The sequence below is a fragment of the Bos mutus genome, chromosome 3, assembly GCF_027580195.1.
Source record: "Bos mutus isolate GX-2022 chromosome 3, NWIPB_WYAK_1.1, whole genome shotgun sequence".
In the NCBI taxonomy this organism is placed as follows: domain Eukaryota; kingdom Metazoa; phylum Chordata; class Mammalia; order Artiodactyla; family Bovidae; genus Bos; species Bos mutus.
Genome location: NC_091619.1, coordinates 113,182,984 through 113,202,688, shown reverse-complemented (window position 1 = coordinate 113,202,688; position 19,705 = coordinate 113,182,984). Strand labels below are relative to the sequence as shown.

The 19,705-nt window shown below is 44.4% G+C and overlaps 1 protein-coding gene across 5 annotated transcripts in view; it reads right to left on the bottom strand.

Moving 5' to 3' along the window:
- The window catches only part of AGAP1 (ArfGAP with GTPase domain, ankyrin repeat and PH domain 1), a 572,049-nt gene that overhangs the window by 180,783 nt on the left and 371,561 nt on the right, over positions 1–19,705 (bottom strand). For all 5 annotated transcript variants that reach the window (XM_070368540.1, XM_070368539.1, XM_070368537.1 and 2 more), the window contains one exon: positions 5,939–6,107. In XM_070368540.1, the coding sequence (XP_070224641.1) occupies positions 5,939–6,107 (169 nt within the window). The remainder of the gene's footprint in view (positions 1–5,938; positions 6,108–19,705) is intronic.

Below are 19,705 nucleotides of genomic sequence, written 5' to 3'. Positions count from 1 at the left end.
AAAGATGTGATGGGGAGGGGGGAATTGAATCAGGTCTGAATCAACAAACATCTTCTGGATTTTCCGTCTTCTTGCTGGAGTAGATGCTGAAGTAACTTTTTCAAAAACCCATTGAGAGGGAGATGTCCTATATCCATGTATGTTATCCAAAAATGTTTTCTTTCTGCCTTCACACTTGATTGATAATAGCTTGACTCTACATAAGCTTCTAAATTCAAAATGATTTGTCCGTGTAACAAATACAAGGTGTTGTTCTTGAGAAAGCCAAGGTCTCTAATTCTTGATAGGTTAACCTCAGTCTTTCCTTCACTTGGATGCTTTGGGGAATGTGTCCATGTTTACAGAGCTTACTCTCTTATCCAATGTGATACTTGACTCTTCAAATGGGAAGACACTGGCATTTTCTTGGTCATCTCCAGCATCCTTTCTTCTGTTATATCTTTGATTACCAGCAGTATTGTTAGCTATGTTCTTTATAGTTTGTAATCCATTTACTGAAATTTTTATTTTTGCAATTTCCCCCCTTAATTTCTCCTCAGATTTTTCATCTAATCTTTTGTTTGCTTCATTTTGTGAATACAAGAACCAACCTCTTAAATCTTTCTGATGGTAGTAATTGTTGTTGCTTAGTCACTCGGGTGTGTCTGACTCTTTTGCAACTGGAGCCTGCCAGGCTCCTCTGTCCATGGGATTTCCCAGGCAAGAATAACTGAAGTGGGTTGCCATTTCCTTCTCCAGTACACGTTCCCGACTCAGGAATCGAACCTGTGTCTCCTGCTTGGCAGGCAGATCCTTTATCACAGAGCTGCCTGGGAAGCCCTGACGGAGCTGTGATTTCCTCACAGTGGAGCCGGGTCCTGCTTGGCAGGCAGATCCTTCATCACAGAGCTGCCTGGGAAGCCCTGATGGTAGCTGTGATTTCCTCACGGTGGAGCATCTTCACTGCAGCCCTTCTGCTCTGGTTAACTCTCAAGTCCCAAAATGAGACCCAGGCTGGGTCCGCAGTATGAAGGTACGACAATGTGTTTTTCCTCCTCCTTCCCAGCCCCCTGGCAAAACGTGATGTTAATATCATCAGATTTCCAGCATTTTAATGTCTGAGATGTAGTCAGCATTCCAATACTGGCAAACCACTCCCCAATACCAGGAATAGCGTAAGACTCACCCTTCCCCCAAGTGATTTTCTATCCCATTGCCCCTTTTAGACCCACCAGCTTCAATGGTCTTATCTGTGTGTTTATCGTCTGACTCCTCCAGCCCCCACTGGAGTGTACAGCCCTTGGAGGGAGGGTCTTGTTTCACCCCCTGGAACTCCAGAGCACTAATCAGGGCTGGGCAGGCACTGATTCAGTAACGATGGTCAGGGAAGGGTACAAGAGGTGGAGCAATACAGAACCCAAATCCGTACACCTGTTGAGACAATCTAAAAGTCAGCACCGACATAGTCAGGCATCACAGACGCACCTGTTGAGACAATCTAAAAGTCAGCACCGACATAGTCAGGCATCACAGATGTGAAACGCGGAATGCGTCATGACTGCACACTAGACAACCAAGAGAAACATCTGGATAATTATTTCAACTAAGAAAGAGTTAAGATGGCTGGATATAAAAAATACAAAAATTCAGAGCTTTCTTATTTCTTACCAATTAGATGGTATAATAGACACGCCCCCTAAAATATAACTTTCACATTTCACCAAAAATTATAAAGTAATAGAATGGATTAACAGTAATCTGATCTATCCTAACGGTAATAGAATAAATTAACATACAGAGGGGTATATAATAAGTTTGAATACATGGGAAAGAAGTGTGTTAGAATAAGAAACTCAATATAGCTAAGATGTCAGTTCCTCTACTACTAATTCATAGATTAACAGCATGACAATTATAGTCACAATGAGATTATTTTTAGGGGGAAGAGAAGGTTTCAAGTTATTCTGAAGTTTATTGGGGAAAAAAAAATGGGTGGCAATAACCAAGAAAAACTATAAAGTCAAAGGGTAATAAGAAACTGTTATAGGTTATATTACCAGGTATAAATCAAGCCATGAATCTAAGACAGCAGAGGAAACCCACACAATGTGGAGAAAGCAGGTCAATGGAATACATTTTTAAGCCCAGAAACATAACTAATTTGATTAAATGAGTTAGTTGCACAAGAAGGGAGACAGAGTCAACAGGAAAAGGAAATAACAAAGAGAGAAAGAACACTTGGTTATGTATTTGAATAAAAATTTTAACTTGATTTCCTATTACATATAATAGACTCACAAATTTAGAGGTAGACTAGAGGTTAAATATAAAAAAAGGGAAAGGGACCAACAGTAAAATTATAAAACTCTGAAATAAATATATATGATTTATGATCTTATTTCAGGATTATTAAAGGGTTTCTAAATACCTAAAATAGAAACTATAGAAGTACAAGTCTAATGATTGTATTATATACCAAAGAAGGAGAACCTCTCTATGTAAATAAGACCATAAAATCAAAAAAGCAAATAGTAAACTGGGGAAGTAGCTGCAAAATATACTACAAAGTGCTAATACCCTTAATATACAAAGAGTTCTTACATGTTAATAAGCAAAAGACAAGTTCCTAGGGCAGCAACGGGCAAAGGATACATCTAAAGAATACAACATAGAAACACAGGTGACCGAAAGACACACGAGATGTTCAACGTCAGCACGGACTGAAGGATCCAAACAAGCGAAGCATGAGATACTTTTATTGCTTAGGAGACTGGCATAGATTCTAAAAACGTTTAAAAGTGAAGTGAGCCCTCACTCTATACACAGAAGCTTATTTTCTATAAAGCCTCTTTAGAAATGAATTTGGAAATGTGTAACAAGAATCTTATAAATGTTTGTATCTGTTTACCGAGTCACTTCAACTCCAGACTTTTATTCTAAGACATTAGTAAGTTATGCACAAAGATTTCAGAATAAGTGTGTATCAGGTCAGATCTACGTGAATGTAAACGTTATAGAAGGGAAGGCACACAACATCGATCTGATTCTATAACGTGGAGATAGAAAGTGAAACAAGCAATCAAAAAGCTGAAAAGAAACAGCGGTTCATCCAGAGTTCTAAACCAAAGTGGCAGAATTCTAATGAGTTGACAGTGAAAGATGAGGTTAAGTACTGTGGTAAGTTCTTTGTCAAGTAGCTCTAAAATAACTAATACCCATTTTTCAGCTGAAGAAAAAAATCCATCACTTAAAAGCAGCAATGATTTACTCTGAATTAAGTGTGCTGGGTTGGAATTCTTCCTGAGACAGTTCTATGAACAGCAGGGTAGAAGTCACTCTTGCTGGACACCAGTTGGTGACACCGTCCAGGGCTTGGCTGAGGGCACCACAGCCCTGAGCCCTATGACCACGAGCAGCTTTCCTCCCCCTAAGTGGTGCTGTGCTCCGGCGGACGTCATATTCCTACTTCCGAGTCCCTACTTGTTTTTTTTTTTAATTTATTTATTTAAATTGGAGGATGATTATAATACTGTGACGGTTTTTGCCGTACATCAACATGAGTCGACCACAGCTATATATGTGTCCCCCCATCCTGAATCCCCCTCCTACCCGCCTCCCCACCCTCTCCCTCTGGGTTGTCCCGGAGCACCGGCTTTGGGTGCCCTGCTTCATGCCCTGAACTTGCACTGTTTGCGCCCCTACCTGTGATCCAAGGAGGAAGAAAAATCTACCGGGCTCCCTGAATGGCAATGCACGCGGTGTAGGTTGATTACCTACTTGTAATAAACCAAGGGTGTGACCGTGGAAAAAGGATTTTGTTTGTGCCCCAAAGCCTCCCATTCACCCAACAGCAAGACTCTTAAAGAGAAGGCAACTGGACATTGCAAACTCAATCCCTTGGCTGAGGCCCACGACATAACATCTTCTGGGAACGTGATAAGGTTTATATGGCATTGGTGTGTTTTCTATTTGTTAACAAACACGGTATTTTCCTTAGGACAGTAAGTGGCGGTTAAGCTCCAAAGAGCACAAATCTCAAGATGACGTCCAAACCCCAAATCTTACATAGCCCACATGGCTTCAAATTGTTAGGACTCTTTCCTTGTCCTACTTTCTGGCAAATTCCCACCCTTTCTTCCCACCCACACGGGCATCCCCCGGAAGCCTTGTCCCACCTCCTGGGGTGGAGCCAAGCACATGGCCTTGGGCCTTCACACCCGCCTTCACACCCGCTTACCTGCCCTGACTATGCGCCAATGCACTGATTCATCTACTCATCTCTCCCACTACCCAGAGGCTGAGATTCCGGAGGGCAGGGATAACATCTCATATTTCTGTTCCCCTGGAGTGCAGGACAGTGACCAGCACACATTAGAAACTTCATATGTGCTTGTTGATTTGAATAAATAAATGGAGAGATGTGGCATGACGGTTGGTTAGAAGGGGAAATGGAAAGTTGGTGACTTTCCATTAAGGGTGGACTGCCTTGCATGGAAGTTCTGGAGGTCGGGAACTTGGGATCCACACAACACACAATCCCTGGCATGGAATAGATACTCAATAAGTACTTTTTGAACAAAAAAAAATAGTTTAAAATGAAGACATCAGCTTTTTATTCACTATAGAAAAAATTTTTTTCCTTGGGCAATTTTCTCTCTTCCTATAGAGTTAGCACACCATCCTGAAAGGGAAAATTCACGTATCTCTTGGAAGGAAGGTCAGTAGGCCATGAGACCCCATAAGGTAACCTTATCTGCTTCCTGGAATGAACTAATGTCTCTGTTATGAGAAAGCCGAGTTTTACTTAGATTAGTAACAACAGCTGACGTTTGTGTTGTGTTTACGGGTTTCCACAGTACCTGCCATCACACCTGTGTGATGGAGGCAGGCCAGGCCGGACCAGCCTCATGGGAAGTGTGGTCAGTTACCTACCCAACACCGTGCAGTACCCGGCAGTAGGGCACAGGCTGGCAGACCCCAAATTCTATCTCCTTTTTATTAGCCTCCTTTGGCCAACAATGTCATTCACACCGTGGAACGATGGGGTCAGCATCATTCCTCTTTAAAAGCATTTAGCATTTCAGAAAGGAAAAAAAGGCAGCGTGTTTAAGAGGCAGGGACACATGCTAGGAACGACTGCAGCACAGAAATCTATTTTGAGAAAATCAGATGCAAGCTGGAGACAAAAAAGGAAATAACTGAAATCTGTTAAGGGATTCCATTTGTTGGAGGAGTCCGAGTTTGTTGGTGGGAAGACTTTAAGTCCTCACCACCTTTCCTCTGATAAGAAATCACGGAAGGCAAAAGCCACAGCATGGTTTGCCAAGACTCTTATACAACAATGAACCACAATACCCTGGAGGGCTTGCGTTGTACACCGAGGCTAGGAATTTCTCAGCACCTCTATTTTGAGAAACACTGATTTTCTCTGATGCTGAATGAAAGACAAATCCTCCTTTAAAAGAGAATGCAGAAGACCAAAAGCTGTGTCGAAGAAGACATAACAGTTACAATACAAAACTGAGTCTGAGATTTTCTGCAGGTCCAATGGTTTGCTTTAAATCTTGCTCCAAATTGGTGTTTCCATTTTTCTATGCACATTTATGACAAATTAGTTAGGACTAATCCTTGACACTTTAACGGTGAATTGATGTTTTTCCGAGGGCCCTTAAATCCTCCATCACGTGTAAGATGCAACTTTCAGCCACCAGCCCTGGAAAAGCCCAGCGGTCCACGCAGCTGTGACTCAAAGTGCCACAGTTTGCTTGTGGGCAGTGCTGGGGCCCAAGCTGTAGGGTGAACAAGCACCCGTGGAAGATGTGAGAGGGTGTCCCTTAGCCTACAGTCCAACGGGCAAAGCCTCCCCTTAACCCGAGAAGCTCAGCGCTGTCTCCCACATCAGGGCCACCCATCGCTAGAGCTGGGCTGGATCTCTTCGGCAGGTCGGCTGTGAGCTTACCTGAATTCGGTGAAATGTGCAAGCTGCTCATGTCCTTGGACAGGCCATTGGTTTTCGGGCTGGAGATGGGCGCGCAGGCCGACGTGGCTCGGGGGGGCCTCTTCCCTGGGACTTTCACAGTGGTTCTCAGAAGATCAATCTCTTTACCGTGAACATTCTGCATGTAATCCTGTTCAAAACGTTAAAACACCCAAGAGAGATTAAAAGGGAGACCTTCTACAATCTAGGACAAGAGGTTCTATGAGACATCATGAGGCATCATCCTATGACCCTTCCATGGTGGTGAGCGCTTTAAAAAATAAGGAGGCTTTGATCTGTCTTGTCCTGATGGCGTCATCATTATACTGAAATCAGCTCTGCCTCTGTGTCCTGAACTAGCCCAGGCGCTGGAGATAAGGAGACGCAGTAGATGCTTCTATGCGGGAGGATAAAGAAAATAAATATGGACATGAAATCCTACTCTGTGAGCTGATACTTATCAGATGGCACATGAGGAACCTGGGCTCTTCTGTGAGTTGCAGGGAAAACTCCATGGAGTAGGAACTATTTTGTAATAACCTTTTTGTCTCTGATGGCGATACCCTTGAATGTCTAGCTAAGTTGTCTGCTGGGAACTCAGGTAAACACTCTAACTCAGAGGCCAAGCGTTTTGTTCAGGAAGATGTCTGAGGTGTCAGTAGTAGGGTGCTGAAAAAACATAGAGGTCCCTGATGGATGGACAAGAGCTGGATGTTCAAGTAGAAAGCACATTATTTATACTCAGTGTGAGGTTTCTTCAAGGGATTCGCTGTACCCAAAAACAGTGTCTTGCTGCTGTCTGTGTTTCGGAGGTGAACGACTAGCAGTTATCATGGAACTAAGGAGAAGTCTAGGTACACAGTGGGCTGTCATCCAATTCCACGTGGAGGAAAACAATACTTAGGAGTCAGCTGATGGATGGGCAGAGATGAGACGGCAACTGAGAGCCAGGGTGAGGGGTCTCTTGGCGCATTAGGAGTTATTGATCTTTTCATGCGTTTTTATGGGCAATAAGCCCCCTTGTCTCTGCAGACATATCATTAAACCAACGTCGCACACTGAGAAACGATGCAGTCTATGTAAATCACTGTTGGGTAAATAATATTTCAAGTGTTTTAAGACGAACCAGGGAAGGAAATAAACAGATTCCTTCCTTGGCAGAATCCTTCGTGCGTGTTTGCTAAGTCGCTTCAGTTGTGTCAGACTCTTTTTGACCCCAGGACTGTAGCCCACCAGGCTGCTTTGTCCATGGGATTCTCCAGGCAAGACTGCTGGAGTGGGGTTGCCACTTCCTCTTCCAAGGGATCTTCCTGACCCAGCGATTGAACCCATGTCTCTTACGTCTCCCGCATTGGCAGGCAGGTTCTTTACCACTAGTGCAGCCTGGGAAGCCTGGCAGAATCCTGGGGGGATTCATTTTACGACATCAAAGAAAAACCAATATATGTGTATTTCGTATAAGCAATCGAGTTTAAATCAATCTAATTTTAGAAGAACTACCAAAGGAGCCAGTGTGTGGGCTGCAAGGGGCCCAGGGAGACAGGAGCAGCGAGTCGTTTCCTCATAGCTACCCGTCAGCAGGGCCAGTAGATGCAGGGAGAGAAGGAGGCGATGGTCTAGCAGCAGACTGCACAGTCAGAGGGGCCAGGAAAGTCGGTCAAGGTGTGTGACGGACACGCGAGAGGAGACGCAAAGTACCAGGGAAGCCAAGAGAAGGACCCTGCTGGCTTCTTTTAATTGCAAGACAAGGTCAATATTTCAGGAGGTGAAGCAGCTGAGAAGCAGGGACTGGTCTATCCAGAAGCAGGAAGTTTTCTGATAGAAATTATGGCCCAAGAAGGAATCCAAAGTCCAAGATTCCAACCCGTGGCAAGAACCCAAATTGAGTTGTCAGGACAGACAGAGCCGTCCTCTCTCGGCCATATGCAGGGGGGAAAACCGGCTGAGCATCACACCTCCCCCTGGAACCTAAGCAGCTGAGAGTCGTGGCCACATGGGGGCCACTCCAGACTCAGGAAAGGGGCTGGGAGAATTCTCAACAGAGGAGGAGGAAGTGCTGGAAGAGAAACTCCATCACATGAGGGGAGCCTGTGATGGAGAATACAGAACCCCAGAAGGTTCGCCGAGCACCAGCCCAGCAAAAGAAGATGCAACGGGGTCACAGGCGACCGCCCAAGGACAGACCTCAGACGGACAATTCTTAGCACATAACAGAAGCTCAAAAAGCCACGGCTAGGCTTAGGAGGAACATGGGCCTGCAGACAGATAGAGGAAGGATCAGGGGGTGCACCACAGTGGGGGTGAACTCAGACCAGTTCCTCCAGGGAGGGGCGAGGCTGGGCCTTCCTCAGCGATGATAAACCATCCAGATGGAAGTGGCTGCACCAGCTCGTACGCCGTCAGTGGGGGAAGCCGGGGGCATAGGCACTGATGCACCCGGGGCTGGACCAGCCAGGCATGTCATCTCCCATCTCTTGGGGGGACATCTGCCGGGGTTGGCCATGGGCATGTTGGAAGGAGAGTTATCACAGGTTTCGGGAAGGGAGGTTCTGTGTCCAACTGGGAACAGACTAAAAGATACCACTTGAAAGTTAAGATGCTTAGAAACTGCGCCCCCCGACTCCCACCACAAATATTATTTACTATGAAAAAAATTGTGATTTCAAAAGGATGAGGACTAAGGATAGAAAGAAAGTCGTTATCCTTAGATTAGGCTGAAGGATAAGGCAGATGGGAGGAAACACCGAGGTCTCTGGACGCAGCTTATCAAGAGGCCAGCGAACAAAAAAACATGGAAAGTGACCTTCAGTCAGCACAGGACCAAGGGTCAAGGTCATTGTGAAAAAAGGTTGTTCTCAAGCAGTTTTCACTTACTTCCATTGATATCTACTGAAAAGGGGCAAACCTCAAGTTTCAAAACCAAAGTTAGGACTTGTAAATAATGAATTCCTTCTTGCATAGTTACTCCTTTAAAAATATCAACTTGCTATAACTTTCTTCTTTAATGCCAATTCTTAACAAATTAAAATACAATAACAGGAGTGTAATTGAGCATTTATGGCTTATGGGCTCTGAAATGAGCCTAATCAGAGAGTGACTAAGCCTCAGCATGGCCTCCTTTTTAATAGGCATGTTTTAACATACAATAACCAGGATATTTTATTTAAATTTATTATAGAAATGTACCAAGTGCCAGCTCTCCAGATCTGAATGCAGCAAAGGGACCCATTTATCTTTGGCTCAGCACAGGCTGAGGGATCTGTTTTTCCTGCTTGAGTTAGGTGCTTCAAAGCACAGAAGAATTAGTTCTTAAGAAATTCAGAGGGTAAGTTTGGCAATTCCTAAATTTCAAGCCTCTAACATTGCTAAAACCTTTACAAGATGCATTTCCTAGTCCACACAAGTCTTTCAGCTTGGTGTTTTCAGAAACAGGTGGATACCTGAATCACTGGCTTCTAGCTTCTCCCAAGAGAAACAACACGGGAGTTTTCTGGTTTTGCAAGAATTACCCTTTTCATCTGGCCCCAGCTTGGGACTTGAGCAATTGAAGCTACAACCTCTAAATAATGTCGCCTCTTTAGAAGTGGGACGTGGGGCCCAGTGGTCCAAAGTAGGGACCTCGCAGGGCGAAATAAAGCCGGCGAGCTTGATTTTGATATGCAAATGTTCCAGATACATCCCTTCCCCGTGTTCCTGGTAGAAAAATGCTGATCGAGGATAAAAGGGGAAAAAACCCTTTAACAAGGCATGAGGGTAATTCAAAGCCAAGTACTTTTAAACAGCACTTAACAAGTCCCTGGGGCCCACTCAAGAGCCTGGCCCCCCAGAGGTGCCATCTCCTGCCCCTCAACAGCTTGAAAAAGTAGTAATTGCAAACCTATTTGCATTTTTCTTCTCAAGTTGTCCGTGCTCGTTGCCTGGATTATTTTTTGCAAGCAGGCGCCGGAGCGGAGGGACCGTCCCGGACCGGGTGGCTGGAGCTCCGTAACCGCGCCTGGCGCCCCCCTGCCACCCGGCTCCCGCACCTTTGCCATCCCTTGTTTTTTACATTTTCCTCCTAATTATGTTGCATCTATTGCCGTACACTTAATTAGCTGCATTAATGTGATTTCTTTTCACATAGTCAAGCAATTAAGAGCTATGATTGAGTTTCATTCAATTAGCCTCAACAAACATGCTAATTGATGTCCCAGATGCAAATGAGGTACAGTGAGGGAACCTGCTAGCAACTGAGAGCGTGTCAGGGACCCACAGCTTCCAGCTTGCTGACGGCAGCACGGCTCCACGTGGCTCCCACCTTCCTCGGGCCACCTCTGGAGACAGCCCGGAGCCCTGGGCACCTTGGTGGGTGTACCAGATCCCTCCTGATTGGAGCATTAATGAATGTGCTGTGGTAACGGTTCTGTCCTAAAATCTCACAGTTACGACTTACCAAGACTGAAAGGTCATCACTGAAGAAGCACCAAGTTCCAGCCAGGAGACTGGCATCAAGTCCCTATCAAAATACTGCACGAGGCTCCTAAAAAACCCATCCAGGAGCTCTCCCCAGACAGCCAAGGGAACACTGTGTGGGTGTTGTCGTGGCCATCCCAGAGCCCTCTGTGTGCCTGACGCCCTACAGTTCTCAGTAAATGGTGAGTTCATCTTAGTCAGCTTGGGGGCATTTGGCCCTTGAAGTTAAGCTCAAAATACAGCAATCCATCAATAGTCCCTAAAAATACTCTTACTATATTGATTCTCACTGCTTCCCATCCCTTTGTTACCTTTGGCTGTCTGGTGAAAGATGGTTTGCTTCATGTATTCATAGGGTACCAGAAAGCAGTTTAACAAGATCTTAGAGCGAAACCCAAATGCATCCATGATGTGATTGGCATCTCAGAGTTAGATCATCAGAATAAAGCACACGGCTCTGAAATGCAATCAGCACCACTCCGATTTCACATGTACTTTTTAAAGGATTAACACTATTCGTTTCTGTAATTACATGATGGAAAGAATTATAGGGATCTGTATTCCAATTAGGTTTTCTCAATAAGTTCTGGTTCCTAACTGTACATAAAATGTTGAGAAATTTACACTTTTCTATTACTCTCTAATATTTTGTCTAAGTGAGATAACTGTTAGGACAGACTAATGCTTTGCTTTGGTCTTTGTGTCACGGCTAATCTAATCAAGCATTTTCTCTTTGCATAATCTAAATTCAGCAATCCTCAAAGTGTGGTCTTCAACACCCTATCAGGGGATTCACAGGTTCAACACTATTTTCAAAACAACCCCAAGACATCGCTTGCTTTTTCCCTGTGTTGAAATTTGCTTTGATGGTACAGAAGCGGTGTGAGTGATAAACCCTGATGGTGTCTCAGCGTGGAGCGAGACCGTGGTAACCAGGTTGTGCCGCACATTGTCTTTATTTTACTGATTCCTACGCTCTCAAAATGCAAACAAAAAACAGCTTCACTCCAGGATGTTCTTAATAAACCAAAACCTACCAATTAAAAACAATGGTAACCTCTGAGTCTTTAAATTTCTCGGGTGATGCCACGGCAAGTATACTTCAGGGTTTCTGCTGCACTTTGAAAGCAGGAAAGCTCTTCCCCAAGTGTTTCATTCACAAGCTGAATTTGTCACTTGTTTGTGGGGGCAACACTTCTACTTGAAAGAAGGACTATGTCAGACACTAACTGTGGTGATTCAGTCTTGGGTGCTTGGCAGATATTTTCTTGAAAATGAACAAAGTAAGTACTGCAAGGAAAGCAGCTGACAGTGTTTGTGGCCAGTGGTAGAATTTGAGCTTTCTAGTGATGATGTGAGGAGAAGGCAATGGCACCCCACTCCAGTACTATTGCCTGGAAAATCCCATGGATGGAGGAGCCTGGTGGGCTGCAGTCCATGGGGTCGCTAGGAGTCGGACATGACTGAGCAACTTCACTTTCACTTTCATGCATTGGAGAAGGAAATGGCAACCCACTCCAGTGTTCTTGCCTGGAGAATCCCAGGGACGGGGGAGCCTGTTGGGCTGCCATCTATGGGGTCGCACAGAGTCGGACACGACTGAAGTGACTTAGCAGCAACAGTAGCAGTGATGATGTGAAGTTTGAAAACTTGTAACTCTCACCATGAGATTGATAACTTCTAAATACCCAGAGACTTTTTTCTGACAAGACTGGTGGTGATATTAATGAATGTGATTTGAGGGGTATTAAAAGACCCTGATTTAGAAAAGGCAGAGGGACTAGAGACCAAATTGCCAACATTCATTGGATCATCGAAAAAGCAAGAGAGCTCCAGAAAAACATTTACTTTTGATTCGTTGGCTACATTAAAGCCTCTGACTGTGTGAATCACAAGAAACTGTGAAAAATTATTAAAGAGATGGAAATACCAGACCACCTGACCTTCCTCCTGAGAAACCTGTATGCAGGTCAAGAAGCAACAGTTAGAACAGGACATGAAACAACAGACTGGTTCAAAATTGGGAAAGGAGTACGTCAAGGCTGCATATTGTCACCTGCTTATTTGACTTATATGCAGATTACATCATGAGAGGTGCCAGGGTGGATGTATCACAAGCTGGAATCAAGATTGCCTGGAAGAAAGATCAAGAATCTCAGATATGCAGATGACACCACCCTCATGGCAGAAAGTGAAGAGGAACTAAAGAGCCCTTTAAGAAAGTGAAAGAAGAGAGTGAAAAAGCTGGCTTAAAACTCAATACTCAAAAAACTAAGTTCATGGCATCCAGTCCCATCACTTCAAGGCAAGTAGATGGGGAGAAATGGAAACAGTGGTCGATTTAAAAGATGCTTGCTCCTTGAAGAAAAGCTAGGACAAACCTAAACAGTGTATTAAAAGGCAGAGACATCACTTTGCTGACAAAGGTCTGCATAGTCAAAGCTATAGTTTTTCCAGTAGTCATGTACGGATGGATGTGAGAGTTGGACCATAAAGAAGGCTGAGTGCTGAAGAATTGATGCTTTCGAACTGCGGCACTGCTGGAAAAGACTCTTGAGAGGCCCTTGGACCACAAAGAGATCAAACCAGTCAATCCTGAATATTCGTTGGAAGGACTGATGCTGAAGCTGCAACTCCAATCCTTTGGCCACCTGATGTGAAGAGCCAATTCACTGGAAAAGACCCTGATGCTGGGAAAGATTGAGGGAAGGAGGAGAAGGTGGTGACAGAGGATGAGATGGTTGGATGGCATCACCGATTCAGTAGACATGAGTTTGCACAAACTCTGGGAGATAGTGAAGGACAGGGAAGCCTGGTGTTCCTGGGGTTGTAAAGAGTCGGACACTGAACAACAACTCAATGAAAAGTGTCACCATTTGGAAATCGTGCATACCTCAGTTAAACAAGCTTTCTGAAACGATTGACGCTGAATGTCACATGCATGGATACAAATTCATTCAAAGTGCAAGACAGGTCATTGGATTTTAAATCAGCAAGGAAAGTAAACTTCATTGAATTCCTAATCTTTAAGAAACTGTCACATGTAGAGTTTTGGTGCAGTACCCGAGAAGACCCACAATCTGAAATGGCTATTAAAGTGCTCCTCCCTCAGCCCTCCTACACTGTTGGTGGGAATATAAATTGCTGCAGCAGTATGGAAAACAGTATGGAGGTTCCTCAGAAGCTAGAGCTGCTATGTGATCCAATAATCCCACTCCTAGTCGCTCAATCACGTCTGAGTCTTTGTGATCCCACGGACTGTAGCCCGAGAGGCTCCTCTGTCCGTGGAATTTCCCAGGCAAGAACAGTGAAGTGGGCTGCTGTTTCCTACTCCAGGGGATCTTCCTGGCCCAAGGACCAAACCCCCATCTCTTGTGTCTCCTGCATTGGCAGGCAGATTCTTTACAACTGTGCCCCCTGGGAAGCCCAAGTATCCAGACAAAATTATAATTCAAAAAGACACACGCAGCCCAGTGTTCACTGCAGCACTACTGACAATAGCCAGGACATGGAGACAACTCAAAAGTCCACTGACAGATGAACGGGTAGAGAAGTGGTGCAAGTGAAGTGAGGCCGCTCAGTCGTGGCCGACTCTGCGACCCTGTGGACTGTAGCATACCAGGCTTCTCCGTCCATGGGATTCTCCAGGTAAGAGTACTGGAGTGGGTTACCATTTCCTTCTCCAGGGGATCTTCCCGACCCAGGGACTGAACCCGGGTCTCCTGCATTGGAGGCAGACGCTTTAACCTCTGAGCCACCAGGGAAGCCCCCAAAGAAGTGGTACACACATACAAAAGGCTGCTACTCAGCCATAAAAAAAAAAGAAAGAAATAATGCCACTTGCAGCAACATGGATGAACGTAGAGATGAACATACTGAGCGCAGTAAGCCAGGCAGAGAAAGACAAATGTCATATGATGGCATTTATATAGAGAAATCTAAAATATGACACAACAAATGACTGATCTAGGAGACAGACTCACAGCCATAGAGGACAGACGTGAAGTTGCTGGGGTGGGAGGGGAGTGGGGGAAGGAGGGATTGGGAGTTTGAGGTTAGCAGATTCAAAGTAGTATATATAGGAGGGATAAGCAACAAGATGCTACTACACAGCACAGGGCCGTATATTCAATATCATATAATAAAGCATAATGGAAAAGAATGTGAAAAAGAATGCACACACGAATCGCTGGATCACTGCGCTGCAGAGGAGAAATTAACATGCCATTGTGAATCAACTACGCTTCAAAAACAGAAAATTTTAAAAGCACACGACATTTAAAAAAAAAACTCCTCCCTCTTCCAGCCAAATATCTTTATCAGAGTTTTTTTTACACACTTTAAAAGTGCTTTGAAAAAAGGAAAACAATGCTACTCTGCTCACAATTTCCTTTTATTTTGGAAAATATCTTTTTCATAAACAATGTTTGTGGGATAGTATGTAATGGGTAGGTTATTATTATTTTAAATGAATTCTAGAATATAAAATTTTTTTCTGTTCTAATTTCTCCCATGACAAACATCAATAGATATAATCCACAGAAACAAAAACTCATTCAGATGCCTCGATTTTGAAGAAAGTATACGGGCCCCAGAACCACGAGTCCAGCTTAATGTTCACAAACCAGCCACGGGCTGGGTGTGTGTGATTTTATGCACACAACTGGGGGCAGTGCAGGTACTAGACACGGTCAGCACCCTGTCTGTCTTCTCCTGGAGAAGGGGAATAACTCAGTCTTCCCCATTTCCACTACACTTCACGTATGTCCAGTTTCAAGAAGAATAGAAGTCTGTATAAATCCTATTTTTAAAAACCTTTACTTCTGGGCTCAAAAAAAAAAAAAAAAAATGTAAGAGAAGACATTGTCAGATGTCCTGCCATTCCCAAACTCTGCTTAATACTATTTTCAAAGGAAATACCTCTATAAAGACATACACAATACCATCCCTTCAAAGACACCAGCGAACGCTCAAGTCTGACACGTATGAATAATAAACAATAGCCTCATATATAGTCACCGGCACAGAGGAGAGTGACACCCTAAAGATACCAGGAAGATATTATAATACTACGAGAAATCTTCTGGCCACATCCATTCAGATCACATACCTCAAAGAGGACAATTTCTCCTTATCGCCACAGGACCACAGTTATAATAGCAAGGAAGGAGGCAGCTTCAAAGAGAAAAGCCTTGGGAGAATCAGTTTGGTTTCCCAAGACGGTCAAGAGAATCCCAGAGTCTCACTTCTAGAGCTGCTTCGGGACGACCACTTGACCAGTGTGGATCCATGTGACCTGTGGCCGCTGCAGGGAGACGGCACCCAGCAAACTGGATGTGTAACAGCAACGAGACAAAGGCAAAGCTGACGACCCTTGATTCTGCACAAAGGCTTTACCGCGCCCAGGGAATTAACCTAAGACGCACCAGCAGAGAAGGCTGGTGAAACGTCATGCAAGTGTGGCACCCTCACGGATCAAGGGGAGCTCGACACCCTAGGGCAAACCTCTCCAGTGCACATGCTCTCAGCATTCAAGTCCAATGTTGGGCTCAAGTCCATGGTGGGCTCAAGTCCAACATAAGCTCGGGTCACAGGTTAATATGCATGCATGCTCAGTTGCTCAGCTGTGTCTGACTCTTTGTGACCCCGTGGACTGTAGCCTGTCAGGCTTTTCTGTCCATATTATTTCCCAGGCAAGAACACTGGAGTGGGTTGCCATTTCCTTCTCCAGGGGATCTTGCTGACCCAGGGATCGAACCCACGTCTCCTGCATCTCCTGTACTGGCAGGCGGATTCTTTACCACTGAGCCACCTGGGAAACACAGGTTAATATAATATACTAAATCAAAATAGAGAATTTCCACAATGAATCATGAATATAATCTTTGTGCTTCTTGATTGTCTCTGTCTTGATTGACCTTGTATATTGAGCTTTACACTGCAAGACAGATTTTTCTCATTTTAAGTTAAATTGAATATTACCCAGTTGTAACCCATGCATGCTCAAACCTAGCCTTACAAAATGAATGTGTTGGATATGCAGGTCTCTTCCAGAGGCAAGCATGAGTGAAAGTTCACTGCAGTGAACTTCAAGGAGCCAGCGCCATTCCTGGCTCTACGAGTATTTTTATAATTAAATATGGCTTGAAACAACTGGACCAGTACTTAGATCTGACAAAGTCTGAGTTATGTAGGAATATTCACCATAATGATAATTAGATCTATCTGAACCTTTTTAAAACTCCAGATTCCTTGGGATGCATTTGCTAGAATGTGAAGCACTTAAAGAAATAGATTTTTTAAAGACAGAAAAGCAGACAAAGTCATCTTCCTAGGACACTAACGATCACTATTTTCTTCTACCGTTTTAACCCAACATGGACAGAAAAAGTCCCACTTCAAGTTTTGCCCATCACAGAATTTCCTCTAATTTCAGAACTCTGACGAGGCCTGTCCAGAAAAAAAACACTTTTTTGGCTCCCTGATGCACTGTTTTGGGAGTGACCCTGTTTTCCTAATGCTGTTTACTGCCCACCAAGGTGGTTTACAGTAATATAATCAGATTCATTTCAAATGAAGAGTGGTCAATTCACTGACTAACATAATTCTCTGGTTTTCTAAATTAAGACTATCTGCAGAAGACAGAGCTTCTCCAGGCCAGAGGATGGCCTCAGAGTAAGAGTGCCTGGAGGCTCTGTCTGTCAGGGCTTGTGGACTGTTTCATCATCCCGGGTTCTGATTTCTCATCTTTAAATATAAGGATAATAATAATTCTTTCATCAAGCAATTGTTTTTGTGATTAACTGAGATAATAAAGAAAGAACTTGAAAGAATCCCAAAGCCCTAAATAAATGTCGGCTCTTACTGCTCATGTCTAATAAATATACTGAAATATTTGCCCTGTGATTTCACATGGGCATTTCCCGAAGCATAGGTGTTGTCCCCACTGGAGGCAGCCACCCCAACATGATAAGCCATTGGGGGTGACTTGCAACGCTATTTCTCACTTAGCAGGATAGGGGAAAGAAACTGTCCTCTGGAAATGCATGACATCTTCTACTTTTTCTTCCCTTTCTCCTTTTTTCTTTATTTTTTTTGTGAAGGGGAGGTGGGATGGGGTAGGCATATACAGGGTAGTCAGACATTTTTATTGCAAAACGCCGTCTGGAAAAGATGCAAAACAAAATTGCTAAAAATGCAAGGGAGAAAAATACAGGAGAAAAACAAAAGCCCCCTTCCCCTTGCTTATTGAGTTCAAAGGCATAACAGGCAAGTGCCCTGCAGCCAATGGGAAGCTACACTAATTTTAAAGCCATAAAACGCTATCAAGTGCCCTGCGGGGCAGGACTACACTGAAGCTTGTGGCACCTAAATAAGATATGGTTCATTTACTTCGCAGCTTAGCCTAATGTAATCATCAGCGGATTCTTAGCCTAGAGTTGTAACAGGCAAATAGCCGCTGCGGCAGAGGCGGCACTCCCAGCCATCGACGGGGACGCCGCTAGATTGCTGTTGATTAGAAAATTTTTCAGTTTTGACAAGCACTTAATGAACATAAATCGCACCTTGATTGGTTTCCATCTGGGGCCACGGGCACACCTGAGAAGAAGCCATCCTCCGAGTCTGCATCGCTCCCTTCCTCCCAACACTTTAGCAACCGGCCGGCAACCGGGCTAGAACCAGAGCAGCACGCATTTATAAAGTCTAATGATGAAACCCCATCTCTTGGCAGCAGGGAAAGAGCATTCCCGCCTGTCCCCCATGCCCGAGCTCTCCCACTGAGAGTTCTCCACAGCGACTTGCTGCCAGTGAAGAAAATGGATGGACTGGACTTGGCTACCTTTGGTAAGGATTTCCAGCCACAATTAACAACCCTCACAGGGTCCCAGTGGAAAACAAAGTGATACAGAGTGAGTTGTTGCTGATGTTGTTTTACTTGCTAAGATGTATCCAGCTCTTTTGCAACCCTGATGACTGTAGCCTGCCAGGCTCCTCTGTCCATGGGATTCTCCAGGCAGGAATACTGGAGTGGGTTGCCATTTCCTTCTCCAGGGGATCTTCCCCACCCAGGGATCGAACCTACATCTCCTGCATTAGCAGGCAGATTCTTTACCACTGCATCACCTGGGAAGCCCTGCAGATTAGGTACAAGGATGAAATATGCTATGTACTGCTAAGGCAGTGTCCCGTGGATTCCTCTAGAAGCTTTACTCAAACTCACAGGCTATTATAAAAACATATATATACTTTTTTTTTTTTTTAAAGCAAGAAGACAGAAGAGTTTTTCAATGTAGAAAAAAAAGTAAATTAGGCACAGTCTACCCTATCTGATGGCTTAATTTCTATAAAGACAGGAAGACTTTCTCTGATCTTGGGCTACTTACGGTCATCCTGTTCTCAACATCGAGACAAAGTGTACCATGGTAAGCCAGCATTTTGGCCATTTTTTCCCTTTGTAAACCTAAACACTTTCAAACCCTGCTGCTGCTGCTGCTAAGTCGCTTCAGTCGTGTCTGACTCTGTGCAACCCCATAGACGGCCTCCTACCAGGCTCCTCTGTCCCTGGGATTCTCCAGGCAAGAACACTGAGGGCTATATAAATAAATGAGGAATTCCTTGGAGCAGACTTTGATAAAGAATCTAACATTTTTCTATTTGTGTAAAAGGTGTGAGTTTTCCAGTGGTCCCTTCTGCCAACAATAGTTGTAGATATTCCTTGAAATTTTTTATTCTATTGTGGTGGTGTCATGCCATGGGCCTGAAAGCCTTGATACACAGGAGAAATGATTTCTCATGCTATCTGAAACGCCAATGAACGCCAGAAGTATTTCTCAGGCTACCCGAAGAACAGAGAGGGACAGCTCCCCTCACCTTCGGAGGGCACTCAGCAAACACAGAGAGCCCACGTGGGCAGGGCTGGGTGGGTGTTTTCACACCATGTGGCTTCTAGACCATCATGCAGGGTATTAGGCCTCCAGAACCCGCCTTGATCATGAAGGGCCCAGCCAGTTTCTCTGTGGTATTTCTCAACCAGGGCCTTGGTTAATGTCGGGCATCTTTAAATTCAGCTCTTCTCAACAGCTCTCCTGCTTTGTAGTTCTTAACAGTAAAACTTCAAGCTCCAAAGAGGTATTTGCACACCTACGAAACTCTAATACTTTGGCTATCTGATGTGAAGAGTGGACTCATTGGAGAAGACCCTGATGCTGGGAAAGACTGAAGGTAAAAGGAGGAAGCAGTGGCAGAGGATGAGATGGTTAGATAGCATCAGAGACTCAGTGGACATGCGTTTGAGCA